Source organism: Drosophila yakuba, chromosome X, assembly GCF_016746365.2.
Source record: "Drosophila yakuba strain Tai18E2 chromosome X, Prin_Dyak_Tai18E2_2.1, whole genome shotgun sequence".
Classification (NCBI taxonomy): domain Eukaryota; kingdom Metazoa; phylum Arthropoda; class Insecta; order Diptera; family Drosophilidae; genus Drosophila; species Drosophila yakuba.
Window position 1 is genome coordinate 5862443 of NC_052526.2, and position 24664 is coordinate 5887106.

Below are 24664 nucleotides of genomic sequence, written 5' to 3' on the forward strand. Positions count from 1 at the left end.
CTTTCATGCCGCGTTCCACACAGAAGATCTTTGTATTTACATACGGAATCTTATCGGACGAGCCACTCAGCTCAGGTCGGTTCGCTAAATCGTGTAATAAAAGATACTTAACATGTACATACGTACGCTTGTTAGGACAGTATAGTACAGTATAGAGTCCGGGGAATCGGGGGAACAATGTCAATGCGTTGACATTGAAGGTTAAATGCCGGCAATGGCAGTCAGTCGGCTGTGGAATTTCCGTGCGCGCGCAACCAGCAGCATCCGTTCCTGTAAGCCAACAAGCTAACAAACCAACCAACAATCAGCGGCCCCACATCGTCATGTCGCCACCACGTCACATTTTGAAACTCAGCCTCGAGGAGCAGCGGCAGTTTATCGATTCCTTCGATCTGGTGATCAGCGACTGCGATGGCGTCGTCTGGCTGCTGGTCGGCTGGATTCCGAACACCGGAGCCGCCGTCAATGCCTTGAAAGCGGCCGGCAAGCAAATCAAGTTCGTGTCGAACAACAGCTTCCGGTCCGAGGAGGGTTACATGGAGATGTTTCGGCACATTGGCGCCAAGAACGTCCAGGAGGACGACATCGTTCATCCGGTGAAGACCATTGTCAGGTACCTGAAGAAGCACAAACCGGGGCAGCGCGTTTTCTCCCTCATGTCCTTGGAAGCAAACGAAACGTTGCGTAAGCACAACATCGAGTTTGAGTCGCTGGTAAGCGGAAAAGTTATTGCATATACTCCTATGCATTTAGTTCAAGTGCCTTTTCCGTATGCTTTTTCCTCCAGCAAGTCAAGGAGCACCTGACGGCCGCGTCGCTGGTGGATCACCTGGCCATTGAGAAGCCCGTGGGAGCAGTGCTTTTCGACATCCACCTGGACCTCTCGTACGTGGAGCTGGCGAAGGCCATCAGGCACCTGCAGGAGAACGACGACTGCCAGTTGATAGCCGGCGGCAGCGATGTGATTATGCCACTGGCGGCGAACCTCAATGTGGCCGGGTTCTTTGACTTCCTGGAGCACGTTAAGCGATACACGCAACGCGAGGCCACGTTCCTGGGCAAGCCGTCGCCCATTTTGGGCGAGATGTTTGGCGAAATGTTCGAGATACGGGACTGCAAGCGCTGCATCTTTATCGGGGACACCCTGGTGCAGGATGTACAGTTCGGCAAGGCCTGCGGCTTCCAATCCCTGCTGGTACTTAGCGGCTGCCTGACCAAGGAGGACATGCTGAACGCCCCGGTGGAAGCCCAGCCGGACTACTATGCTGATAGCTTGGCGGACTTCACGCAGCTGCTTGAAAATATTCAGAAATAGGTTAGGAATCGCGTATCGCAGGGATATTACGAGCAACGTGCTACCTGAAATCAGCTATTAACTGGAGAGAAAGTAGTGTGTTCCTAAATCGGATCACAAATCCGATCCACCGCAGTGTTATATGTTTTGTTATTGCTTATTCAATATAGCTATTTGTAACCGTTGTTGATTTGTAAAGTTCATAAGTGTTTACTATGAAATTATTGAATTTTAATTAATTCGAATCAAAATGGTATTGCTACTGTGGATTTGAGGGTCAGACTTTATTAGAAGAGTTTAGAAAATAACCAGAGACAAACACGATTTCAAATCTCCAGATCTTCGGGATGATACAGTTCCGTAAGGAGGCGATACACATACGAGGGGGCGTGGCCACCGCTAAGTAAGTAAAAAGGATCCAAATAAAACAATCGCAAGGCGGATAAACGCACCACTTACGTGTTGGATATGAAGAGGGTGATCAGCTCCGGAGGCACGTAATCGAACATGGGACTGTAGACCTTGGCCTCGCGTGCCGGAATTGAATCGTAGGGTATCACATCCTCCGCACAGCCGACCATATTGAAGGCGTCCTGCTCGCACAGATGCAGCGGGGAGAGTTTGTACATGGGCGCCAGTACAATGACCGGCACGGAGTAGTGCTTGGCGGCCAGGGCCACTGTGTAGGCTCCGCAGGCCGCTCTGAGTCCGCCATTGGCCAGCACACTGTGCGTGCCGATTATCACCTTGTTGACGCGCGACATCATTGCGAAGATGGCCGCGTCCGGGATCACCACGATCTCCACATTCTTCTCGCCGGCCAAACTGGCAGCCAAATTGTGACCCTAAAAGTTGCATAAGCAATTAGGCAACATACTGGCAACATAAAGACTTCCAACTCACCCGGCAGGCTGGCGCACACTCGGCCACGATGATGGTGAGAAACTGACGCTTCTTGATCGCCCGTTTGAGGAAGTTCTCGACGCTGCGCGAGTGACCCAGTGTCAAAATGATCTCCGACGAGTGAATGTGCTCCTCGGCCTGGACGCAAATGTTCTCCGAGCTGGTCTCCAGCTCCGTTTCCACTTCCTGTAGATGATCGAGCAGCGCCTCCCGCAATCCCTGCTGCGGCACGGAGTAATCTACGCTGACGTTGCTCTCGCTGGTCTGAGTGACCAGTTTGTGGAGCGACATCGAGGCCTGCGAGTCGTCCGCAAAGTGCTGCACCTTGGCGTGCAGCAGGTCGAACTCCTCGCGCGTCAGCTTGAGGATCCGCCTGGCAATGTTCGAGGTAACCGTCTCCTGTGGCAGAGCTGCCTGCAGAATTTTACACTGGTCGCGAACAATCTGCATGAGAGCACTGCCAATTTGGGGGGAGGATGGTTATCAATTAATGTGTTCTCCTTGTTGGGCGATCCCATGCAACTCACTCGGCGTTCTGCCAGCTCTTGCTCATGATGATGTACTTGAAGATGTCCAGCGTCTTGTTGGTTATGTTGTAGGATCCCTCCACCAACCTGCAGGATACGTTCCATTGTCAAAGCCAACTGAATAGCAGTGCCTAACAACCGACAGCGACTTACCCCACTTTGATGGCGTGGATCAGCTGGGTGATCTCCTTGAGTGGCTGCTCCTTCATCGTGTCCTGGCTTGTCTGGCTTTTGCAATAATCAAGAAAGTAGCCAACTGTTACTATTATCACATTAGAAAACTATTTACGAAATCGCCACACCGAACGCTGCTATCGATAGGTGGGTAGGCAAAAGCACATGCCAGTGATGAACTGAAATAGCTTATCGATTTAAAATTAACAAGGTAACAATTTATGTTTTTACATACTGCAAAGTAAAAAGAAAATGTATTTTATCCCCCCACTGGCTATATATTTCTAATGCTGCTTTTACAATAATAGCAATAAATGCATTGCACCACAATTTTGCGCTCGCCGCCAACAGGTTTTTTACCATTCACTGGTTTAATATGTTTTCTAATGCTTATGTCAATTGTCTAGCTTTTTGTGACGCATATTCGGCAGCAGCTGAATAAATAGCAAACTCAATGGCTATAAATATGTTCCGCTGAATTAAAAAATGTAACATACAAATGCATGTAGAACAAACATGTGCACATGCATGCATATTCTTACATCTACCTGTTAGTTCGCCAATAAATTTTTTCTCTAGTTTTCAACTTTCGATCTCTTTGGTGTAGTGCTTTAAACTTTTAAAAGTATTGAAGAATTATAGTAAATATATAGTAAATACTATTCTTTTACGCAACGGCAATGGCCGGTTAAATTCACCTTTGGCTTTTTTGCATGCAACTCTAGCTTTTTTTGCATGCAACTCTAGCTTATTTTGCATGCAACTCTAGCTTTTTTCGCAAGTCCCGCTGCAATGGCAGCACTGTGGCTATCGAAAAGTCGGCCTCTGCCACAAAAGCAGCAACAAAAGTTGCAGGCCATGGGCGTAGCCTGGTATAGAAAAGGGATATTTCGCCCGAGAACATATTCAAGGAGTATTTATGTTTAAGTGAAATATGGAGTATTCATTTTGAATGCATTTAATTAAGAAGGCTTGCGTTCAAGGGTCCCCGCTGCAAGACTCTGGCCACGCCCATGGCCACAGCAACAACAACCACATTGGCGGCGATAAAAAAAGTCGCCGCTGGCAGAAGCTTCGGGCTCTGATTGTTGTTTACGTGTCGACCGGTCCGGTGGAGTCGTCTTAACTAGTGCTCTTCTGCTTCTCTGGCCGAATTGAACGGAACGAACTGCCGAACGAAACGGTACAGAAGCCCGCCGACAACTGATCTTGGCCAGAAACGGAGTCTTGAGCTTAGCAGCACTTTGTGTACCAAACTCCGGCGTTTTGTTTGCCCTCGGTTTCTATTTGGCTTTGGCTTTGGAGTTGAGAAAACAAAAGAGAGCTAGAAGCGTAGCACCATGAACAGCATACACAGTGAGTATTTCGCCTTTAGTGTGGCGGCGTTGCTCCATCGGTACTGATATGGCGCTCCTGCCCGCCCCCATCCCGTATTCCTATTCCCATCGCCCAGTGAACGCCAATACGCTGAAGTACATCAGCCTGCTGACGCTGACCCTGCAGAATGCCATCCTGGGCCTCAGCATGCGCTATGCCCGCACCCGGCCAGGCGACATCTTCCTCAGCTCCACGGGTAAGTGCTCATCCAACAGGCCAACAGGTCAAGCCAGGTCAACCAGGTTCGCCAGCTAAGCAGGGTCACCTTGCTGCCCAGAGGTGGGGTACTTCCACGACACCTCAACGTGGGTCTGTCCACGCAAGCAGCAACATCAGCAGTGAAAGCAAACGAGAGGTGGAGGTGGTGGACGTAGTGGTAGTGGTTAGTGGTTAGCGGCAGGCGGGGAATGGCCGTTCGGGTAAATGTGAAGCTGGCAAAGAAACTGATAAGCAGCCACTTCCGCATATGGCTCCTAATAGTTTGATAAAATTATTATAGAACTTCTAAGGCGATTGCTCATGAGGGTTTGTTTGAAATTCTTGGATTACAATTGGGGTTTGGCTTTGCCATCGAACTACATACCATGTTCTCGATCTCAGGACTGCTTTGGTGACTCTTCTTTAAGTTGGCCGGACTTATTTGCAAAACCCCAACAACGATACTTCTATAAGATGTGTTTAATTGATTGCTTTTATCGCCTTCGTTTGCAGCCGTACTCATGGCCGAGTTTGCCAAACTGATCACGTGCCTGTTCCTGGTCTTTAACGAGGAGGGCAAGGATGCCCAGAAGTTTGTCCGCTCGCTGCACAAGACCATCATTGCGAATCCCATGGACACGCTGAAGGTGTGCGTCCCCTCGCTGGTCTACATCGTGCAGAATAACCTGCTGTACGTCTCTGCCTCCCATTTGGATGCGGCCACCTACCAGGTGACGTACCAGCTGAAGATTCTCACCACGGCCATGTTCGCGGTTGTCATCCTGCGTCGCAAGCTGCTGAACACCCAGTGGGGAGCGCTGCTGCTCCTGGTCATGGGCATCGTCCTGGTGCAGTTGGCCCAAACGGAGGGACCGTCGAGTGGTTCAGCCGGTGGAGCTGCAGCAGCAGCAGCCACGGCCGCCTCCGCTGGAGGAGCACCTGTGCAGAACAGGATGCTTGGACTGTGGGCCGCATTGGGCGCCTGCTTCCTGTCCGGATTTGCGGGCATCTACTTCGAGAAGATCCTCAAGGGTGCCGAGATCTCCGTGTGGATGAGGAATGTGCAGTTGAGTCTGCTTAGCATTCCCTTCGGCCTGCTCACCTGCTTTGTGAACGACGGCAGCAGGATCTTCGATCAGGGATTCTTTAAGGGCTACGATCTGTTTGTCTGGTATCTGGTGCTGCTGCAGGCCGGCGGTGGATTGATTGTGGCCGTGGTGGTCAAGTATGCGGATAACATACTCAAGGGCTTCGCCACCTCGCTGGCCATCATCATCTCGTGCGTGGCCTCCATCTACATCTTCGATTTCAATCTCACGTTGCAGTTCAGCTTTGGAGCTGGGCTGGTCATAGCCTCGATCTTTCTCTACGGCTACGATCCTGCCAGGTCGGCGCCGAAGCCAACTATGCAGGGACCTGGTGGCGATGAGGAGAAGCTGTTGCCACGCGTCTAGCTCTGGAGGAATCCGGATCTGCCAACAGTATTTGTCCGTAGCCCGGAGGCCGTTCGGTAACTGCATCTGGTGCACTTGATATTCCCCACGTTTAGTGTGTATATATGTTAGGGTGGATATTAACGACTGGACAATTCGTAGCACCTTCTGTTGAGACGATATTTGTAATGTAAAGGATTGATAAGAATACTTAATTATTTATGTAATTTAAATATATTTAGGGTATTCACTAGCAACACTAAAGTATGGACATTGAATTGATTATTAATCATTTGAATTGTTACTTTGTAAACGCTAAGGAATGCCAACAGTATTTACTGGACCGAATTGCCGTACCTTTCCTATCCTTTTGTAAATATCCACTTGCACTCAAGTCTAGACTAAGAACTTATAACGAATTATAGTTTCAAGTTACTTTTGATGTTCGGCCAAAACTAAACAGCCCAAACTACTTTTGTTCGAATGGTTTAATATCATATGTATTTACTTGAATGCGTGTTTATTCATTGCCAACTACTTTATTTTGGAGAAATCTAAGAGAACCCACTTTTACATATATTTATATCTGTACTAAAGACGCATTACTCGCACAGGGTTTTAAAAGTGATTCCATATCGAGACAACGCCACTCTCAAAATGTTTTTTTTCGTTTGATTAAATATGAGACAAAAAAGAGGGGTATTTCATTTTTAAGTAGTTGTTATAAATAGAACAAAGGTTTCGTAGCCAGTTTGTCACTTTATTTGAAAAAAATGCTTATGTGCTAGGTTTTTCCTCTTAATTTAGTTCATCGCACTAAAATGCCAGTAACTTTTAAATGCTACGGTCCCAGGTTCCAAATGGCTTTTAACGATGTTAAGAACACGTGCCTGGGCTCACCGCTTTTTTATTGCTTTCCATCTATAAAAGAGCAAACGTTCGCCTTTAACCCTTAAAAAGCAGTTTAATAAAAGTCAAAGTTTGTTGCAAATTCAGCAGATATCATTTACAAAGTATGTGCTTTTGCAAGTGTGGGATTACAGAACATCTTAAAAACTTAAGCGCTATCAATGCCATCCGCCAGAAGACTTAATATAAGCTTTAGTGGTTGCGAACGGATGCGCGATGGCTCCGAATGAGAGTATTGATTAAAGTTACAGGTGTGGTACATGACCTTAGGTGCTAGGGAGTTGGTGGGGTGGGTGATGTGGTAGTTTGCTACTCTAACCAGGCGAGTCTCACGTCATCGGATCGACTTTGCAGGGACATCACGAGTTCGAAGACGCGCAGCGCCGGTCCCAGCTTCAGGCCGAATCCGTTCATCACGTCCTGGCGGGTGAGCAGCAGCAGGGAGGCGCCATCAATGTCCTGGTAGCGGAACACGTTCGCCTCCTTTGGATAGTGCTTGGCAACAAAGTGGACGACCTGTTCCACGGACCAGCTGGATACGGGCTGACCCTTCATCTCCACGGGGCTATCGACAGCCGCGATTGGCGTTAGACGTGAGGGCGGCGCTTCCTGTTTTGGCTCAATCTGATTCTCAGGCTGATTCTCAATCTGCACAGACTCCATCTCCACCGGCTCGACCTTCTCCACCTTGACTTGTATTTCCTCCGGTTCCTCCTCCTTTTTGTACTCTCTCTTCTCTTCTTTCTTCTCGCTCTTCTCGTCTGTTTTCAGGGGCGGACTACGTTTGGCTATCTTCTCAATCTTCGCCGGCTTTTCTTGCCCGGTGGGCTCGGATTGAACGCGCTTTTTGCGACCCGCATTCGACTTCCTGGGCACCACCGGCTGGTCCTCGCGGCCCGTTGTGGATTTCCTACCCGCCGTCTGCTCCTCGCTGGAGGGACTCGTGTTGTTGCTGCTATTACTCGCCTCGCAGCGGAAGCATCTCCACTTGGGATTGTTGTCGACGCTTTTGCTTTGCTTGAGGGTGGGATCATTGCAGTCCGGGTGAAAGGCCTCCACACACGAGCTGCAAATGGACAGATCTCGCCCCCGCACGTTGCACACCTGGCAATAGCGACACTTGTCGCACTTGTACTTCTTGCGCGCTGTGCTCTGGTTTTGGAACGTGACCGGCAGACATGGAAAGTGCCCTGAAAAGATGGGACAAAATGTGCGTATTACAAAAGGATTCCAGTAGCTATTGTTATATCGTGCCTAAAAGTAGGACAAGGTTTATAATACTGGCTTTCTTGTAACTATTATTATCTTTTTATTAGTCTTTGCGAACTGATGGAAAGCTTAAATCACTGACAGATATGAAGAAAAATCCAAGAAAAATGATGCGAATGCAAATACGCAATGAAATAGTACCTGCCAAGTACCATATCACGTAAATACACATGTAAGATAACGATTTCTTTTGCTGTATTCAACTGCTACATATGCATATGCTATATATGCACAGGCAGTGAATTTATAGTATAGTGTACAACTTTCTTTTTTTTTTTTGAATAGAATACCAGGATGTTTAAAACCAGTTTTGTTTTCTGTGCATGTTTGGATTTTTGATAAAACGACTACAACGAGTAGATATCATGGAGCAACAATAAAACTATACGTTTTATTATGGTCGTGCCAAGATTTCCGCCAGCTATGGTAAAGTAAGCAAAGGGGTGGGGATAGTGGGGGATATTTACACTTTTGCATGCAGCCCTTGCAAGTGAGGAAGTTGCTCTTGTGGCCAGATCCGCGCTTGGGTTCGCTTTTGGAACACTTCTGGCACGTGTCGAAGTTGCGATGCTGCGCCGCTTGCTGCTGCTGCTGCTGTTGCTCCGAAACGACCGGACTGGGTGTGGAGTCCTGCGAATCGCTGGCCTCCTTGGCTGGCGGTGATTGGATATTGGAGGTGGCCGGGGCTGCAGATACGACTGTTCCGCCGAGGGAATTGCGATTGCTGCTGGCCCGGGACACATAGTTGTCCGATGGATCGTACACCTGTTTGGGTTTCTGCAGCAAACATGATAAATGATACATGATCAGCTACAGAGAATTGTGGGGGCAGGGATGCAGGCCACACTCACCTTGACGCGTCCAGTGGTGCGAACGGAAGCTCCGGCTCCGGCTCCCGAAGTATCCGAAACCGCTGTGGATAAAGTGGCCGCCGGTGCAGTGGTGGCCACCGGAGATTTAACATCGTGACCGTTGCTGCCTGCGCTGGAATTGTGGGTCGTCGGTTGGACCGGCGACTCCTCCTTGTCCTCGTCCTTGGATCGCTTCATGGTCGCGCCGGTGGGTCCTCGAAAAGCGTTGCAAACAAAACAAAATTCTTGGTACTTTGAATGGCGCGATGAATACAAGAATTAGCTGTTTGGTCGATACCATCGATAGGCGCAGTGCGATATGCGCGGTGGGTGCACTCGCTAAGTGTGGAGGATGCACCCCCATTTCCATGCTTAAATGTGTTTATATTCACATATTTACGAACTTTCGTATTTCAGATGAAGAATCTAAAAGATTATGTTTAATATGAGTGATACAACTTAGTTTCATATAATCAGAACCGTCGTGCATCAGTTCTCTTCAATCGGTGGACTAAGCCCATCAGCTGATCGTATGGAGCCCGCCAAACCAAAAAATATGTATATCGAAACAAAATGACTCAATATTTAGACCCTTGCGTAGCGCATAAGTTTAAGAGCTTGAATAATCCCATTATTTATGTGCTGGCTTTCTAAAATTGCACACCTGAAGTGGCGTAAAACTCCCGGAGAGTGCATTAATTATTTATAAAATTGCATTACAAACGACAAAAACAAGACGTATCGATATCGATTGGGACTTATCGCCTGAACCTATCGGAGCCTACCTATATTGATATCGGAAGGCGGTATTTGTGTGACCTATCGGAATCTATCGAGAAATTTCGTGTGTTTTTATTTCAGTTAAATCATCATTTTTTGGGGCTGGCCAAGAGCGTGTGGCCCAGGAGTTAGGGAGTTCTTTGGTTATCAATCAGTATTCGTAGGGCCTGGCGACCTAATCGTGACCTGTCAACGAAATAGTGTTTTGTGTTCGGATTCGGTGGAGTTACGTAGTCGCAGCCGGTCTGGGATTGGGAAATAATGTTGAAGGGCCTGCGGCATGTGCGGAATGCGCTGCACCGCGGTGGCTCCCAGTTGGCCCAGATCCGCAGTGCCACAGGACAGCCCCCAAGGATTGGGCGGGAGCTGTCGCTCCTCCAACTTAGCCGGCGGCAGGTATGAAATACAGCTCTGCGAATCCTCGAAAAACTTATGCTGACTGTTTCTCTTTCTAGGTGAAGCAGCTGCAGGCGGAGTACAAGGCGATTGTGGGCTTAATAGCTCGCTCCCTGCAGCTGACCCCCAAGGAGGTGCGACTGATGCACCTGCGCAGCCTGAGCAGCGCCGCAAAACCTCCTACTGGCGCGGATGGCAAGACGGAAAAGCATGGACAGGCGGACAAGGGCAGTGCCAAGACTGAAGATGATTCGTCCAAGGAGAAGAAGTCAGTTGCCGCGGCGGATGATGAGGATAAGAGCAGCAGGGCACCAGGAGAGGATGCCGACAGGACCGCCAGTAATCCCAGTCCTAGCAGTTCCATTAGTGAGCCCGGCGACGATCCCAACAAAAACAGCAACGAGAATGACGAGAAGATGCGTTCTGTACTGACCAAGGCCGTACTGTGGCTTTTCACCATCTACATGTTTGTGGCCTTCTTTTCCCTGCTAATTACACCGCGTTCCGAGAGACCAGAGGTAACTATAAAGACCGCAAAAGGTAGTCAGTCCATTTATCTTTGCCGTCGTTCAGGGTTCCACGCGCTATGTGTCGTGGAACGAGTTCGTGCACCACATGCTGGCCGTGGGTGAGGTCAAGGAGCTGATCATAAGACCCGACATGGAGATGGTGACCATCATTCTGCACGAAGGAGCCGTCATCAAGGGTCGGAAGGTGTCTTCCACCATCTTTCACATGGCGGTGGCTGATGCCAACAAGTTCGAGGAGAAGCTGCGTGATGTGGAAAAGCGTTTGGGCATCAAGGATGGTGTGCCGGTCACCTACGACCGGCAGACGGACACCACCGGTCGTATTCTCATGTTACTGCTCGTCTGCGCCCTGCTTATGTCCATTGCCACACGCATGAAGAGTATGAAGAGCCCGCTGAGCATGGATTCATTTGTAAGTAGTAGTAGTGTTTAGACTACAAATCCGAGGATCTCTCTCAATCCGCAGTTCATTTTTTGCAGAACCAAATGGGACGTGCCAAGTTTACGCTGGTCGATCCCTTCGATGGCGGTCGCGGTGTGCTTTTCCGGGACGTGGCCGGTCTCAGCGAGGCGAAACAGGAGGTGAAGGAATTTGTGGATTACCTCAAGTCGCCGGAGAAGTACCAGCGGCTGGGCGCCAAAGTGCCGCGAGGAGCCCTGCTCCTGGGTCCACCGGGATGCGGCAAGACGCTACTGGCCAAAGCGGTCGCCACCGAGGCCCAGGTACCGTTCCTCAGCATGAACGGCTCCGAGTTCATCGAGATGATTGGCGGTCTGGGGGCCGCACGAGTGCGTGATCTGTTCAAGGAGGGCAAGAAGCGGGCGCCATGCATCATTTACATCGATGAGATAGACGCCATCGGTCGTCAACGTTCGGGAACGGAAAGCATGGGACAGGGCAGCTCTGGCGAATCGGAGCAGACGCTCAACCAGCTGCTGGTCGAGATGGACGGCATGGCCACCAAGGAGGGCGTGCTGATGTTGGCCAGTACGAATCGAGCTGATATCCTAGACAAGGTACAGCTCAATCGAATCTTTCGTTATCACCATACCAACAATCCTTTTTCCAATTTTTATAGGCCCTACTGCGACCCGGTCGGTTTGATCGCCACATTCTCATCGATTTGCCCACGCTGGCGGAGCGCAAGGAGATCTTTGAGAAGCATCTATCTTCGGTCAAACTGGAGTCGCCGCCCACGACCTTCTCACAACGCTTGGCCCGCCTGACACCCGGTTTTTCGGGCGCAGACATCGCCAACGTGTGCAATGAGGCCGCCCTGCATGCGGCGCGTAACACACAGAAGGAGGTCAGCAGCAAGAACCTTGAGTACGCCGTAGAGCGTCTAGTTGGTGAGTTGCTCTATAAATTCGCACAGAAAGATTATTCAAGTATTTAACTGTCAACTTTGTCAAAGGCGGCACTGAGAAGCGTTCGCATGCCCTGTCGCTGGCGGAGCGCAAGGTAATCGCCTACCACGAATCGGGACACGCCCTGGTCGGCTGGATGCTGCCCAACTCGGACATCCTGCTCAAGGTGACAATCGTGCCGCGCACTAGTCTGGCGCTGGGCTTTGCCCAGTACACGCCAAGCGAACAACATTTGTACAGCAAGGAGGAGCTGTTCGACAAGATGTGCATGGCTCTCGGCGGCCGAGCTGCCGAGAATCTAGTCTTTAACCGCATAACGACGGGCGCCCAGAACGACCTGGAGAAGGTGACCAAGATTGCGTACTCGCAGATCAAAAAGTTCGGCATGAACGACACCCTGGGTCCCATCTACGTACGGGACGCGGATGAGACGGAGGGCGGCGGTGCGATGGGCAGCGGTGGCAAGAAGCCCTTCTCGCGGGCCATGGAGAGCATGATCGACAACGAGGCGCGACATGTGGTGGCCAGCGCCTACCAGACCACCGAGGGGATACTCACTACGCATCGCGATAAGCTGGAAAAGGTTTGTTGACACTCCTTTAGATGCTCTCTTGAGCAACAATCAATAGATTTATTTTTTTTTGTATACATGCCTTGTAAACTGTTCCATTTGATGCATTCCATTCCATTCGAGAACGTCCCACTATAAAGATAATTCACTTTAGATTTGTTAGATATTTCACAGCGTTAATTACAGATGATTATGAGTATGATTGATTTCAGTAAATCAATACCTAATGAAACGGGTTGTTCCATAAATTGGTTATGCTTGCACTCTTTTAAGCAAATTTATTATGACTACGTTAATGGATGTGCAGTTCACTAATCGCTTTTATATTTCAGCTGGCTGAAGCTCTGCTGGAGAAGGAAACGCTGGACTACGACCAGGTGGTGCAGCTGATCGGACCTCCGCCATACGATCTGGGCAAGCGGCAAGTGGAGAGCGTGGAGTTTGAGCAGTCATTGAAGAACCTGGGCACCGACACGGACGCCACAAAAGCCTGAGGCTATGACTTAGACTCAGACTCCGACTCCGACTCAGACTCAGATCCCAAGTCATAGCCATAGTCATAGTCTTCAAACTCATACGCCACGTGCCCCGAGTCGCTCACCTTTTCGCCCGCCCCTGGCTCATGTGCGTTGAATGTAAATAAAGTTGTTTACCTTTCTACATGACTCCGATCCGTGTTCATTATCTAATTACCCGCTAATAAGCCGCGTTTTGGCGGCCAAGGCAACGATCTTAACAACCTAACGGACAGCGGAGTACAGTGCAGCTCCGGTAATTGTCACGCCCCGAAAATGAATGCATCTGCCAGCGAGCGGCACACAAATTGTTATGTATGTATTTTTTGTTAATCTAAAGCAATATATAAAAGGTTTTTAGAAGAACCATTGTTCGCCAGTATTTTATTTACATGTAACATGTTAGCATCGGGTTTGATGGTGCATTGTAGGCCGACATCACTGTCCCAGTTCGCAAAACTCTCGGTTGCTCAGCGCATATGTTGAATCGGCGTCATATCACCGACATGGCGGGAGATCAAAGTTGACTCCACACTTGTCCACGGCGACCTAGAACTTGGCACGCACAGTCAATTGGCCGAGCACTCGCAACCTCCCAGTGACCGGTCCGATGGTCACCAGCTGGCAGGCGGCATCCGCCAGTCTGAACTCGAGAGAGTATCTCTGATATCAGGGTATACCATATTCGTGTGGGTTTGCAGTTGTTGTGGGAGCATTTCTATGGTGCCTCCACTGGAGGAACCAGTTCTCCATTGCAACCCAGTTGAGAATCATTCGGCTTTCACTCACATCCGATCCGATCCGATTCGATTCGATGAATGATCCGAGAGCAGCTTGGACGTATCTCACGGATCCATACCGGCAACTTACTTCTTACTACTTGCTGATGATTTATTTAGGAAGGAAAATGCATGCGACTCGAATAAGTTCAAATGTCTCTGCGATCGACAGCGATGTTTTTCCAGTTTTCCCAGTACGCAGTAAAATAAAGTTGCATGCCGGTACGCCGGACTTGGGCGCAATTAATTCAATCTTGAACTTGCACCCCTCACCAGAGGATAAATAGGCCCGCCTCTTGGCCGGATTCCGTCAGTTCTCGCTTGGCTAAATCGTAGTACACAGATTACGGACTACGGAACAAGGCGAAATGCAGTTAACCAGTGCCTCTGTGTGCCTCTTGTGGATGGGTCTACTCAGCTGGGTGTCCCACAGAATCGATGCCTCCCAAGGATTTCGTGAGTTTCCAATTGTGCCTAGTTAAGAACTAAGCTAGTGAAAAGTGACCTCCTACTTTATTCCCATTCACTTTCCATTGACAGCATCGCCGCTGAAGCGCTGCAAGCTGCAGGAGGAGTCGTGCTTGGTGGCGCAGGCGCAGACCTTCTTTCAGGCTTTCCAGAAGGGCATTCCGGAGCGGCAGGTGGCCGCACTGGAGCCCATTGACTTGGGCACGATGCGCATCGAGAGCGGCGGCCACTCGGAATCGCTGAAGTTCAAGCTGGTCATGAGCGATGCCAAGCTGTATAATCTGGCCAACTCGGTGGTGGTCAAGAGCCTGAAGGGCTTCACCAAGGACCTGACCAAGCCGCTCAAGCTCACCCTGCTCATGGACACCCCGGAGCTGGAGGTGCGGGCCAAGTACGATGTGGACGGCAAGCTGCTCATCCTGCCCATCGTCAGCAAGGGCGACTTGACCATCCGGATGAACGAGGTGCAGACGAAGTCGCGTATTACCGCGGAGCCAGTGAAGCGCTCCGATGGCCACAGCTACCTCAATATCACCGACTACAAGACGATCACCAAGATCAAGGGGTGAGCATGGCCAGCATTTCTAAGCAAAACTCAAAACTTAAAACTTCCCTTTCAGTGGCCACTTTGACCTGTCCAATCTGTTCGACGACAACAAGGAGCTGCGGGAGAGCACCCTGAAGGTGCTGAACCAGGAGTGGAACACCCTGGCCCTCGATGTCCAGCCGAAGATCAATGAGGCGTGCTCCAAGGCCTTTAGGGCCATCCTCCAGAGTCTGTGGGCCAACATACCCTACGACGAGTTCTTCAAAGCGGAATGAACGAATATCTCTAGCTAAGTCAAACTACTAAGTTAACTACAGACTAAGTTACACAATTACTCTCATTATTCAAAGCGAAATCCTTCCCAGATTGAAGCCACTTAGTCAGGTGTGTGGGCGTTGGCTTTTCGATATTGTTTATTGTACAATAAATAAATAGAACAGTTTCGGATAAATAAACCTTAGGGCTGAGCCACTCTAGTTTGTAACACACATAATATTCTGCTAAAACATAGGACAGATATCAACTAAACGCTTTGCTTGGCCTGAGATCTACATAGTGCCCTGCCTGCATGGGTTCTGGTCCAAGGTCCTCCAACTTTGTCTACCGCGCCAGTTCGTCTGCTTCTTTCGTTACGCGATCGGATTCTGAATGGTGACATCCCACGGATGCGTTCGTGCTGATTCGGAGAACTGGAAAGGGAGATCTGGGGAATAAGGAATCCTGGAAGTCAGGACTGGCTCGTGTCCAGGACTGCTACCCAGGACTGGTACTCACTCGTGTCCAGGACCCTGTTGCTCCTCGGTATCTGCTGCTCGGATCGTCCTAGGGATCGACACGGCGCACTCGCTGGTGCACGTCGGTCAGCAGCAACTGTGGGTGCTGGCTACTACCCATCGCCGTGCTGTGTCTGGTCCTCCTCCGGGTGCTCCATGATCTTGCTGTCAGAGGGACTCATGCTCTGCGAAATACAGAAAGCGAAATGATTTACTTTGATTCATATGGTGAACTGGAGTGCTCACCTTCAGCTTTCGGTGCTTGGGATCCTTTTCGATGTCCGGCGGACTCTCCGATCCGTCCGTCGTCTTAATGAAGGACGAGTAGAACGAGGAGAAGCTGGAGCCGTCCATGTCGTCGCTGTTACCATTGCTGTCCGTGTATTTCTGTGGATGAGCACATGCTGTTCCCACTGACCAGTGCACCTCATTCGTATACACTACCTTGTTGTTGGCGGGATTGCTGCTGCTGCATGGCAGCTCGGAGTTGTAGTCGCCCATTACGGACGGAATGGGCGAGGAGCCGGGCGCCTCCTTCTTGCACGGATCGGATACCGACGCACTGCAGCCCGGCTCCGCATTGACGGAGGCGCTCTGCGAGGAGGACCGCTGCACCTGCGAGGGCGTGGTGACCGAGTGAAATGCCCCCGGCACCTTCTTCGCCATGGACGCCGGCGTGGTCTGTGTGCGATTAAAGCAATTAGAACAATGCGGTACGATCCTGGCCACTGACTTACCGTGTACATGGACTTGTTGTACGCCGATTGGGAGCCCAACGGACGCTCGGGAATCTGGAGCGCGTTGGTCATCCCGGTGAAGGGCATCGGCTGGTACATCATGGCCGTGGCAGCCGCCGCCGCCGGGTGCGTGTAGAAGAGCGACGGATGCGGGTACATCACGCCGGCCATGTACTGCAGCGGCATGGCCTGGGCGGCCTGGGCGGCCGCGGCAGCCGCCTGCTGCGAGGTGGTGGGCATTTCGGGGCCACCCTTGTGCGGATGCTTGTGCATCCGGGGGGAGCGCGTTGGACTGGTGGGCGTCAGGGAGGCGGGGATGTAGTAGAAGGTCGGGAAGAGGCCGGCGGAGGAGAAGCTGCTCTGGGCCATGGCCGTGTGCGTGGAGTGAACGGGCGGCGTGATGCCCACCGAGAACGGTGGCCAGAGGTTGATGTTCTGCGTGCAGGTGGGATAGGACGAGGGTCCCGGCATCGAGCTGCCCACCGAGGAGATCACTCCCGCCGCTGCTGCCGCCCCTCCCGGTCCACCAACAACTCCTCCCGCTCCTGAGCTCATGGTCAATCTGCCGTCCGATGTGCCCGCTAATCCTGTGCCAGTTCCACCTCCGCCTGCCACACCGGCTCCGCCGCCGGTGCCCACTACTCCTCCTGAACCGCCAACCACGCCCTTGATCGCATCCGTGCCCAGAGTCAGCTGCTGCTTGGGCTTGTTGGCCTCTCCCTCCCAGGAGTGGGAGCCGCCTCGCTTTATGCCGTGGCCCGGACCACTGTACTCCAGCATCTTGAGCGTGTCGGTGGCGGACTTCTTGCTCTTCTCGCCCGACCGGCCGCGCGACTCCCGGTGCTTCTTCAGCATGAACTTCTCCATCTCGTCGTTGTGCTTATTCAGCAGGGATTCGGTCAGCGTGACTGGCTGTATGGCTACGCCTCCGCCTCTGTAGTTGGAGCTTGCGGTGCCGGTTCCGGTGCCGGAATTGGTGCCATTGCCAGTGCCTGTTCCCGTGCCAGTGCCTGTTCCTGTTCCAGTGCCTGTTCCCGTGCCAGTGCCCGTTCCAGTGCCAGTGCCAGTGCCTGTGCCACCCGTGCCCGCAATGCTCGTGTTCGTTACACTGCTCATGTGTATGTTACTGGCGGTGGTGAAGTTGCCCGAGGAGCCGCTGCCCCCGCTGCCCTCGTGGACGGGACTCATCGGACCACTGGCGCCACTGACACAGGTGCCGCGCGGCTCCGGCGGCTCCGTCTTGGGCGGATCGAGCTCGGCCGGCGCCGTGACCGGCTTGCTGTTGAAAAAACGCAGCAGGTTCTCGTTATAGTTTAGCTGGTTGTAGCTGGGCGGCGTCTCGGTGGAACTCTTACTGTCATAGTAGTCGTGGTGCGGCGAGATCTCGCCGAGCATCACGCTATCCCGCTCCGAAACGGTCAACTCGTTCTCGTGCGGTAGCTCCAGCTTGAGATCCGCCCGGGACACCTCGTCCATGAGGGTCTCCATGAAGCTGGCCAGCGCCTGGCAGCGGCGTGATACCTCCTGCTTGACCGTGTCCGATGGACGGGACACCGTCTCCGCCAGGCGCTTCACAATGTCCTCCTTGATCCGCGTGTTCCGGCTCTGTGCCTCCTCGGACATCTTGAGCTTACACGTGGGCGCCGCCTCGAAGACGTTACACGACTTTGGTCCTGCAAGGACAAGCGGCCTGTTTATAGGATCACTGGGGGATTGGGCTCGGCAGGCGAACTCACCCTGAAAGACGCGATGGTGTCCGACGACGAACTCCAGCTTGCGGGACCACGGATTCACGAAGCTTGTCCACTCCGTCTCCAGGAGCACGTAGCAGCCGTTCTGGATGAGGAAGCGGTACGGCTTGCTGCAAAATGAGGCACCCGCCGTCTGGCCCTTCTTCATTACCATCTCGTACGTCTCCTTCATGACGGACAGGTCCTCCTGGTGGTAAAAGTCCATGATGCTGCGCCCAATCAGGTCCTGCGGCAGGTAGCCCAGCGCACTGACCGCCGCGCTGTCCACGTGCGATATGATCCCGGTGGCCGTGTGGCGGATGGCGAACTTTGGGCTCTTCTGCGAGAGAATCTCGTCGGGAACTGAATCGCGAAAGATTGGGAAAGATCAATGGTTAGATAACTAAATGGACACAAGGAAGCAGTCAGCAGACACTCACTTTTGTAGCTGCTCTTGATGGGAGTGGCGCAGATGACGAGCAGCATGTTGGTGCCATTGGAGACCATGTAGTTGTCCGGCCGCGCCTCCTCCGGAGCCTCCCTGAATGTGAGCCCCAGGCGGAAGGGTTCGTAGCTGACGGGGCGGCCGATGACGCCGAAGCCGCCGGACTTGAGACCGCGATAGCGACGCAGCATCACGCAGAAGGTGCTCTTGGTGTCCTTGGGCACACTGCCCCGGGACTCTGCGATGGGTATGCCCGTGGTGATCTGGCTGGCGAAGGTGGCGCGGTCCTTGAGGTGCACAAAGTCGATGAACGACCTGCCCAGCCACATGTCGCGCGGATAGCCCAGGACATCGGTGATGCTGGGCGTGGTGTACAGCACGATGCCGTCGTGCATGGAGATGACGCAGCAGAAGCTCTCCTCCTTCAGCCGCTCCCCGCGCTGTCCGGTGCCCGCCGCTGCTGTGCCCGGCACACCCGGCACGGGCTCCACCTTGCCCGGACCTCCTGCCTCCCACGTCTTGTCCAACTTGGCCAGGCCGCTGTCCAGGCTGGCGGCGTGACCCACTCCCGCGCAGCCGCCCATTGAGGGCGGCACTATGGTCACGGACAGCGGCGAGGGAATGGGGAAGCTCTGTGCCGCCTCCGACTTGGCCGCGTTCTCGACGCGTTCGGCCTCCAACTCGGACCCGGACCGGTCTCCCTCTTCCTGCTGCAGCTGCTCCGTGGCCTTGGGCTCGCTGTGATCCTCGCCGTGCTGCTGGTCCTGCAGCAGCTCCCGGCAGCTCTGCTGCTCCACGCCGCACCCACTGCCGCTGGGCCGGGGCTTCTCCTCGGCTCCTCCCTCCAGGCTCGTCGACGCCGAGATCAGCGACTGTCCCGCCTGCCCCGCCCCCTGGCCCGCGCCCTTGTTCTTCTTCTTCTTGCGCGACTTGTCCTTGTTGCGCTTGATGATCATGTCGCTGCTGCTGGCCTGCGTGGATGGTTTGCCGCCATAGCCGCTGCTGCCGGAGGAGTGGCTGCCGCTCAGCCGGGACTTGGAGCTGCCACTGCAAAGGGGAATGGGAGAAGGATCGTTGATGCACTGCCTCGCATGATGGTGCAATGGGTAATGGTGCTCACCTGCGCTGCGACTGGCTGTTGCTGCAGCTGTTCGAGTAAGCCGAGTCGGACACCTTGGTGTTGTGTGTGGACTCCGCGGACTCGCCGCCCTCCATGGTGCTTAGGTTCTCCAGCTTGTCCAGTTACGGGGGTGTTTGTCGTTCCAGTGCCAGCGAGATTCTGCAAAATCGTCCGGTGACCATTAGCACTACTACTTATCCTTGACAGGACCTCGACTTGGGATCATCAATTGTGTGGCAGCTTGCCATCATCTTATTCCTGCCAACCATTTTACCACTTTGCAGTCACTAACTCAGCGGATTTCACTTTCTTGATTAACTTATGTCCTTCGAGGAGATTCCGAGTACTAAGTTTCTGGTCAATGAATGGCCCACAATAAAGCGGTTGCTATTCTGCACTTTCATTCGGAGCAAAGCTGTTGCATGAACGTGAGGGAATTCACTGTAGTAGTGGTGAGTAGTTTCACTTCGGCCGAGTAATGAAATGAATCACGAAATGTGTTGCGGCACTGGGAAAACCCCCTCCGATTCCCCCGTTTCCATTTCAACCAAGCATTCCGAATTCCGAATGTTAGTTCTATCCCTTCTACACGTGGTATTCTCCCCAGCCGCCCACCGACTCTCTCTAGGATCCCAGGCCAAAGGAAGGGAAGGGAGCCAGCAGTTGCACGTGTTCCAACTGCCATTCATGTGCGTGAATCTTGGCTTGGGTTGCTCCAAGTCCTAATTGGTCAGAGCTTTGTTGCGGAATCGTCACCTTGACTTGCACCTGATTTGTGGCCATTCTTTGGATACTTTGTGGCCGCATTTAGAATGATAACTACGGGGGGGCGGGTCGCCTGCAACGAGGCTTCACTGTGCTAATTACCAGCGCAGCGGGAGCGAGAGCGAGACGGCACGACGCTGCATTCACGTGCAGTGCGATGTGCCGTGACTCTCGCGTTGCTGTTGCCTCTGCCGCTCCGCCAACGGATGTCGTTATGCAGTCGCAATGCAGCCCAGCTTCAGATACGCAGATACACAGATACGCAGATACTAAGATACTCAGATACAAAGATATGCAGATACACATATACTAAGATACTCAGATACAAAGATACAAAGATAGAAAGATACGCAGATACGCAGATAGTAAGCCAGAACCACCTACGCGCGAAAGCGAGTAGCTTACAGCACAGATACGGGAGATTCTGGTGCGCAATGTGCGGTGTAGAATGTAACCTGCAGCGCAGCAGGAGATACATTTTTGCGAGGAAAGGCGCTGACTTGGTGAAAACTTCAAGTGCACAAAAATAAACCCAGCGAAGAACTCATATTTCTCACCATGTCGACTATGTCGTAATCGTTCATATAATGAGCACCGAATGCGGCGAGGAGTTTGGTTTCAACGATTGCATAAGGCGACAGGTTCATCCGCCGCGATTCGGCGGAGTCAGCCAAACCCAAAAAATACATTAGAGTGGACCCTATTCGTGGCACTTCAGAGTTTGTTAGAAACATAGTTAGCCAAATGGTAAACAAGCTGCCTTTTGCCCTTAAGTCTTCAAAGAGCAAGGGCCGAAACAGCCACCAAGGATTGTGTAACCATACGTGGGCCAACTTTGACGCAGATTCGCCAAATGCCAGCCAGCCAGACAAGAAGGCCAAGGGTCGAATCCGCCGGGATGCTGGAATAGCTGGGATTGCTGGATTACACTGGTCGTGCGTCACTCCGCGGAGGTTAGGTAATGCAGCACAGGGAGCGCCGCTGACATGGCCAACAGTCGCATAACCCAAACCCATAAGCCCAGACTTACGGGTAGAGAGTGGAAAGGTTTGGGGCACAACGCGGATGATACTCTGTATGGCTTGTGTAAGACGGCTGCGGCTTTAAAGTCGCTTGAGTTTGAAAAGACCTCCAAAACGTGCCATGTACTACTAAGACCACGGTGCGTATGCTTGCTGAAAAGCACCACGCTGCGTATGCGCAATGTGCTCTGACCCACATCGTCTGCGAGATGCGATTAGCTGTGTGAGTTCACCTCACCTCGTGTAGACGCAGTGTGCGTACTGCACTCCAGGTGACCGGATGGCAAACGCAGCTGCCTGCGTGCCACACTGCGTATGCGTAATGTTCTCCCAAAGGGTGTTTGCATTGGAAACGATTTGCAATCGTCGCAAAGCGTCGTTCGGTAGGGTCAGGTATGTGTTGTGGGCTTTTGTTTACGCTTTGCTTTGCTTTCGATTGCCGTGTGTATGTATGTGTGCCGCTATGTGCAACGTGCGCGCTGCAGTCGGCACTTATTAATAAACACTATGTGTGTGTGTGTGAGTGTGTGTTGGACGTTATGAACCGAGTTCTTTATGTAAGTTGCTCAACGCGTTGTTTTGTATTGGCAATATGATAATGGTCTCTCTTGCGATTGTTGCTATTTTCCATTGCAGCTTTATTGCAACAACGTGACAATTGCACTTACACTCTCGCTCCTCGGCTATTTGCTCTCTGCTGTGTGCTGTGGATCGGGTTTTCTGTTTCGCGCTATTAATCGAAGTTCTATCTCACTTCTGCTTCACTTTTCTTTCACTTCTGTGTCACTTCTTTTTTAGGCTGGCTATCACCCAGCTCAACACCAAAGAACAAAGTTTGGATTCTGATAAAAAAAAACTTTAAAAAAATGGTGTCGCTGTTACTGATTCTCTTGGGTTAGGGCGATTCTTTCAACTGGGCGACGACCGCGTTGTCGACCTTCTGGCTCGAAATTCGCACAAACACTAGAGCTCGCCTCTCAAGCTCTGCTCCAGAAGCCCCGTGCAGTGGCATTCCCAGAATTTTCTCACACTCACTCGCTGCTCTCCGCTGAGAATCGGGGAATCGCATTCGCATTCGCTCGGGAAATCGCGCTGCTCGGCCGAGATACTCAGAGATACGGACCCAAACATTAACCCTTAAGCGGAGCTTTTGCGTGCTGGGGGCTCGCAATTCCGGCCACGAACACCAGAAAGCAGTGTTTAACAAAGTTTTTTTAAGAATGCAGTGCTGTGATATTGCCAGCATTTCACAGAAGAATGATTTAGTTTGTCTGTGAGTATTTGGCATGCCAAAGTTATTCCTTTATTTAAATACCATTTTTTGTTTATTTTTTATTTTCGCCATGTCGCAATGCAAGCCCCACGCACCAACTGAGGGTTAAGGAAAGCTGATGGAATCCCCTGGCTTTTTGGGGGCTGCGCCTGGTGGGCGGCTGGCAGCACGTTTTCCGAAGGGTGTTTTCCGTGGAGCCGGCTGGGCTGGGCGTCGGATTTGCGGGCCAAGTCACGCAGTTCGCCACGTGAGCGGCGGCTTTTCACTGCCTACGACTTTCTCGGTCCAACAGGCACTCGCACTCGCATTCGCATTCGGATTTGGCATTTCGCAACGGCATTACTCACCCACTGGCTGGCGTCCAAGCAGCGCCAGTGCATCCAGTACCCACCAACGCATCAACCCAACAACTCATCAGTACAGCAGCAGCGGCGACAGTTGAAAGTGGCGCCAAGCTTTTGGGGGAAGCCGGAAGCTCCACCTGGTCAGGTGCACACCTGCGTGCGCCGTGGCACGTACATGGCGGTGTGCCAGCGACAGCTGAGTTTGCCTGAGTTTCCCTGGCTTTTCCGCCTCGGTCCAGCTGGCTGTTGCGCGCTCTGGCCCACAGGTGACGGCACACATGCCTGGCAGCAGGGGATTCCCCGTCTTTCCAGGGATATTGTTACTACTACTATATAGTTTCAAATTAATATTACTGTGCATTAAATCTGGCTTTGCAACGCAGCAGTGGAAGGGTTACAAGTTGAGGCATCTCGCATATGCATTGCTTTTAGCTACCCCCTTGTGAGAGCATATTTTGATATACTGGCACATTCAGCGTTCTTTATCATCCTAATCCGATCGAAGTGTCGAAGGATGTCTTTATGCCTTATCAGCCATCGGCCATCAGGCATCAGGCCATCGGCCTGCGGTGGCTTGGAATAATTGAATTCTATTAATTGGCGGCTTTGCCGACGTCGAGTGGGTGTGAAAATCCATTTGACCCGGCCCACTCCACACCCAACTCCTTTGTGGCCACGTGTGAGTGTTTGCCGAAGTTTGCCGGAGTTGAAAGGAGTTGTCTGGTGTTTGCCGGAGTTTGCTGGGGCTTGCTCTTATCTTTGGCGGCCACACACGTGCCATAAAGTTACAGACGCCTGCCCGAAAATGATAAAGGGCGTTCGAATTAGCCACCAAACTGCTGCTAATTTGATTTTGATGCTGCGACTGTTGACTTTCCACTCCTCCGACTTTAGATTGTGGTGTGATTTCATTTGATTGCCGCTAATCGGATTCCGGGGGGTGGTTTTAGGTGAGTGTCGGTCGCACTGTGAGCGGGATTAGAAGCGGGTTCCCAAGGCCCACCCTTTGAACCCACCCAAGTGGCGAGAACGAGGACGAGGACCTGCTCATGAATATGTACTGCGATTAGAGGATGGATGGACCACGTCAGGTGGCATGACTAGCACCTCAGCCAGGCTCTGTTGAAGAAGGCTCGCGAAATAGGAGGAGCTGCACCATGAGCTGGAGTACCACAGAAATTAACCACATTTGTGTCCCATGGACTTGGAAAACATACAGATCACACTGACTCGTCCACGAGCATCGAGCATCCTCGAAATGTCCACATAAGATTCCAGCTGCCGTTCAACTAGGCGACTTCCCTGTGCCCGGATAACGCGCGGCCAAGTAAATGCCCGGGCCGCAGCAACCCCTAGTTCCCTGGACTTGACTCCGCCCTCCGGCGCCTGCGCACTACGTGTTTCCAACTCCGGAAACTCTTGGCTGGTTAATTAATTAGAAAAATCACTGTTTAAGGCGTGAAAAAAGTCCGAGGAGGCGTTGAAATTTCAACGCCTTTCGAGAAACTTTGCAGGACCCTTAATCCCAAGTTGAGTTGAACATCTTCGAGGGGGTAAAAAACAAGG

The 24664-nt window shown here is 51.9% G+C and overlaps 7 protein-coding genes and 1 long non-coding RNA gene across 12 annotated transcripts; 5 read left to right on the forward strand and 3 right to left on the reverse strand.

Annotated features, from left to right (window-relative positions):
• Positions 1-175: 175 nt before the first annotated feature.
• On the forward strand, positions 176-1479 carry LOC6524372 (glycerol-3-phosphate phosphatase). The gene is made up of 2 exons (XM_002100194.4): positions 176-713; positions 788-1479. Exons 1-2 carry the CDS (start codon positions 324-326, stop codon positions 1313-1315), a joined length of 918 nt encoding a protein of 305 aa, XP_002100230.1. The 5' UTR covers positions 176-323; the 3' UTR covers positions 1316-1479.
• Positions 1480-1554: 75 nt separating this feature from the next.
• On the reverse strand, positions 1555-3055 carry LOC6524373 (translation initiation factor eIF-2B subunit beta). The gene is made up of 5 exons (XM_002100195.4): positions 2878-3055; positions 2725-2811; positions 2198-2654; positions 1754-2139; positions 1555-1693 (listed from the first exon to the last, which is right to left on the reverse strand). The coding sequence occupies exons 1-5, from the start codon at positions 2931-2933 to the stop codon at positions 1621-1623; spliced, it is 1059 nt and encodes a 352-aa protein (XP_002100231.1). The 5' UTR covers positions 2934-3055; the 3' UTR covers positions 1555-1620.
• Positions 3056-3822: 767 nt separating this feature from the next.
• LOC6524374 (UDP-N-acetylglucosamine transporter) lies at positions 3823-6366 on the forward strand. 2 transcript variants are annotated; one of them, XM_002100196.4, is made up of 3 exons: positions 3823-4254; positions 4352-4471; positions 4987-6366. In XM_002100196.4, exons 1-3 carry the CDS (start codon positions 4239-4241, stop codon positions 5925-5927), a joined length of 1077 nt encoding a protein of 358 aa, XP_002100232.2. In that variant the 5' UTR covers positions 3823-4238; the 3' UTR covers positions 5928-6366. The 2 variants fall into 2 exon arrangements, with proteins under 2 accessions (XP_002100232.2, XP_015045636.1); XM_015190150.3 differs by lacking the exon at positions 3823-4254 and having other exon boundaries at positions 4288-4471.
• A 484-nt stretch (positions 6367-6850) lies between these two features.
• Positions 6851-9234, reverse strand: LOC6524375 (histone-lysine N-methyltransferase 2D). The gene is made up of 3 exons (XM_002100197.4): positions 8936-9234; positions 8552-8861; positions 6851-8005 (listed from the first exon to the last, which is right to left on the reverse strand). The coding sequence occupies exons 1-3, from the start codon at positions 9131-9133 to the stop codon at positions 7125-7127; spliced, it is 1389 nt and encodes a 462-aa protein (XP_002100233.1). The 5' UTR covers positions 9134-9234; the 3' UTR covers positions 6851-7124.
• LOC120321214 lies at positions 7891-8493 on the forward strand. 2 transcript variants are annotated; one of them, XR_005560803.1, is made up of 3 exons: positions 7891-8025; positions 8132-8256; positions 8370-8493. It is a non-coding gene; the product is annotated as an uncharacterized LOC120321214 (long non-coding RNA). The 2 variants fall into 2 exon arrangements; XR_006245167.1 differs by having other exon boundaries at positions 8132-8493.
• A 511-nt stretch (positions 9235-9745) lies between the features above and the next one.
• Positions 9746-13461, forward strand: LOC6524376 (paraplegin). The gene is made up of 7 exons (XM_002100198.3): positions 9746-10111; positions 10171-10629; positions 10685-11053; positions 11122-11658; positions 11721-11991; positions 12057-12592; positions 12913-13461. Exons 1-7 carry the CDS (start codon positions 9977-9979, stop codon positions 13072-13074), a joined length of 2469 nt encoding a protein of 822 aa, XP_002100234.1. The 5' UTR covers positions 9746-9976; the 3' UTR covers positions 13075-13461.
• Positions 13462-14047: 586 nt separating this feature from the next.
• Positions 14048-15344, forward strand: LOC6524377 (circadian clock-controlled protein daywake). Its single transcript, XM_002100199.4, has 3 exons — positions 14048-14330; positions 14415-14907; positions 14963-15344. Exons 1-3 carry the CDS (start codon positions 14243-14245, stop codon positions 15162-15164), a joined length of 783 nt encoding a protein of 260 aa, XP_002100235.1. The 5' UTR covers positions 14048-14242; the 3' UTR covers positions 15165-15344.
• LOC6524380 (period circadian protein) lies at positions 15285-22456 on the reverse strand. Of its 3 annotated transcripts, XM_039373177.1 has the most exons (9): positions 22150-22456; positions 19695-19853; positions 18570-19621; positions 18136-18492; positions 16400-18072; positions 16107-16343; positions 15909-16049; positions 15664-15847; positions 15285-15578 (listed from the first exon to the last, which is right to left on the reverse strand). In XM_039373177.1, exons 2-8 carry the CDS (start codon positions 19787-19789, stop codon positions 15776-15778), a joined length of 3627 nt encoding a protein of 1208 aa, XP_039229111.1. In that variant the 5' UTR covers positions 19790-19853; positions 22150-22456; the 3' UTR covers positions 15285-15578; positions 15664-15775. The 3 variants fall into 3 exon arrangements, with proteins under 3 accessions (XP_039229111.1, XP_039229098.1, XP_039229102.1); XM_039373164.2 differs by having other exon boundaries at positions 15909-16343; XM_039373168.1 differs by having other exon boundaries at positions 15285-15592; positions 15909-16343.
• Between the last annotated feature and the right edge of the window lie 2208 nt (positions 22457-24664).

What these genes read in the sequence shown, in the direction of transcription:
- LOC6524372 (XM_002100194.4), top strand. Translation starts at nt 324, where the DNA reads ATGTCGCCACCACGTCACATTTTGAAACTCAGCCTCGAGGAGCAGCGG. An exon ending in ACATCGAGTTTGAGTCGCTG is followed by an intron (nt 714 to 787) that starts GTAAGCGGAAAA and finishes TTTTTCCTCCAG; the next exon opens with CAAGTCAAGGAGCACCTGAC.
- LOC6524373 (XM_002100195.4), bottom strand. Translation starts at nt 2,933, where the DNA reads ATGAAGGAGCAGCCACTCAAGGAGATCACCCAGCTGATCCACGCCATC. An exon ending in ATCCACGCCATCAAAGTGGG is followed by an intron (nt 2,812 to 2,877) that starts GTAAGTCGCTGT and finishes CGTATCCTGCAG; the next exon opens with GTTGGTGGAGGGATCCTACA. An exon ending in AGTGTGCGCCAGCCTGCCGG is followed by an intron (nt 2,140 to 2,197) that starts GTGAGTTGGAAG and finishes TGCAACTTTTAG; the next exon opens with GGTCACAATTTGGCTGCCAG.
- LOC6524374 (XM_015190150.3), top strand. Translation starts at nt 4,303, where the DNA reads ATGGCGCTCCTGCCCGCCCCCATCCCGTATTCCTATTCCCATCGCCCA. An exon ending in CATCTTCCTCAGCTCCACGG is followed by an intron (nt 4,472 to 4,986) that starts GTAAGTGCTCAT and finishes CTTCGTTTGCAG; the next exon opens with CCGTACTCATGGCCGAGTTT.
- LOC6524375 (XM_002100197.4), bottom strand. Translation starts at nt 9,133, where the DNA reads ATGAAGCGATCCAAGGACGAGGACAAGGAGGAGTCGCCGGTCCAACCG. An exon ending in GCACCACTGGACGCGTCAAG is followed by an intron (nt 8,862 to 8,935) that starts GTGAGTGTGGCC and finishes TGTTTGCTGCAG; the next exon opens with AAACCCAAACAGGTGTACGA. An exon ending in CAAGGGCTGCATGCAAAAGT is followed by an intron (nt 8,006 to 8,551) that starts GTAAATATCCCC and finishes CCATCTTTTCAG; the next exon opens with GGCACTTTCCATGTCTGCCG.
- LOC6524376 (XM_002100198.3), top strand. Translation starts at nt 9,977, where the DNA reads ATGTTGAAGGGCCTGCGGCATGTGCGGAATGCGCTGCACCGCGGTGGC. An exon ending in CGCTGAGCATGGATTCATTT is followed by an intron (nt 11,054 to 11,121) that starts GTAAGTAGTAGT and finishes CATTTTTTGCAG; the next exon opens with AACCAAATGGGACGTGCCAA. An exon ending in ATCGCGATAAGCTGGAAAAG is followed by an intron (nt 12,593 to 12,912) that starts GTTTGTTGACAC and finishes TTTATATTTCAG; the next exon opens with CTGGCTGAAGCTCTGCTGGA.
- LOC6524377 (XM_002100199.4), top strand. Translation starts at nt 14,243, where the DNA reads ATGCAGTTAACCAGTGCCTCTGTGTGCCTCTTGTGGATGGGTCTACTC. An exon ending in CGATGCCTCCCAAGGATTTC is followed by an intron (nt 14,331 to 14,414) that starts GTGAGTTTCCAA and finishes TTCCATTGACAG; the next exon opens with CATCGCCGCTGAAGCGCTGC. An exon ending in ACGATCACCAAGATCAAGGG is followed by an intron (nt 14,908 to 14,962) that starts GTGAGCATGGCC and finishes CTTCCCTTTCAG; the next exon opens with TGGCCACTTTGACCTGTCCA.
- LOC6524380 (XM_039373164.2), bottom strand. Translation starts at nt 19,789, where the DNA reads ATGGAGGGCGGCGAGTCCGCGGAGTCCACACACAACACCAAGGTGTCC. An exon ending in ACAACAAGTCCATGTACACG is followed by an intron (nt 16,344 to 16,399) that starts GTAAGTCAGTGG and finishes AATCGCACACAG; the next exon opens with ACCACGCCGGCGTCCATGGC. An exon ending in CCAAGCACCGAAAGCTGAAG is followed by an intron (nt 15,848 to 15,908) that starts GTGAGCACTCCA and finishes TGTATTTCGCAG; the next exon opens with AGCATGAGTCCCTCTGACAG.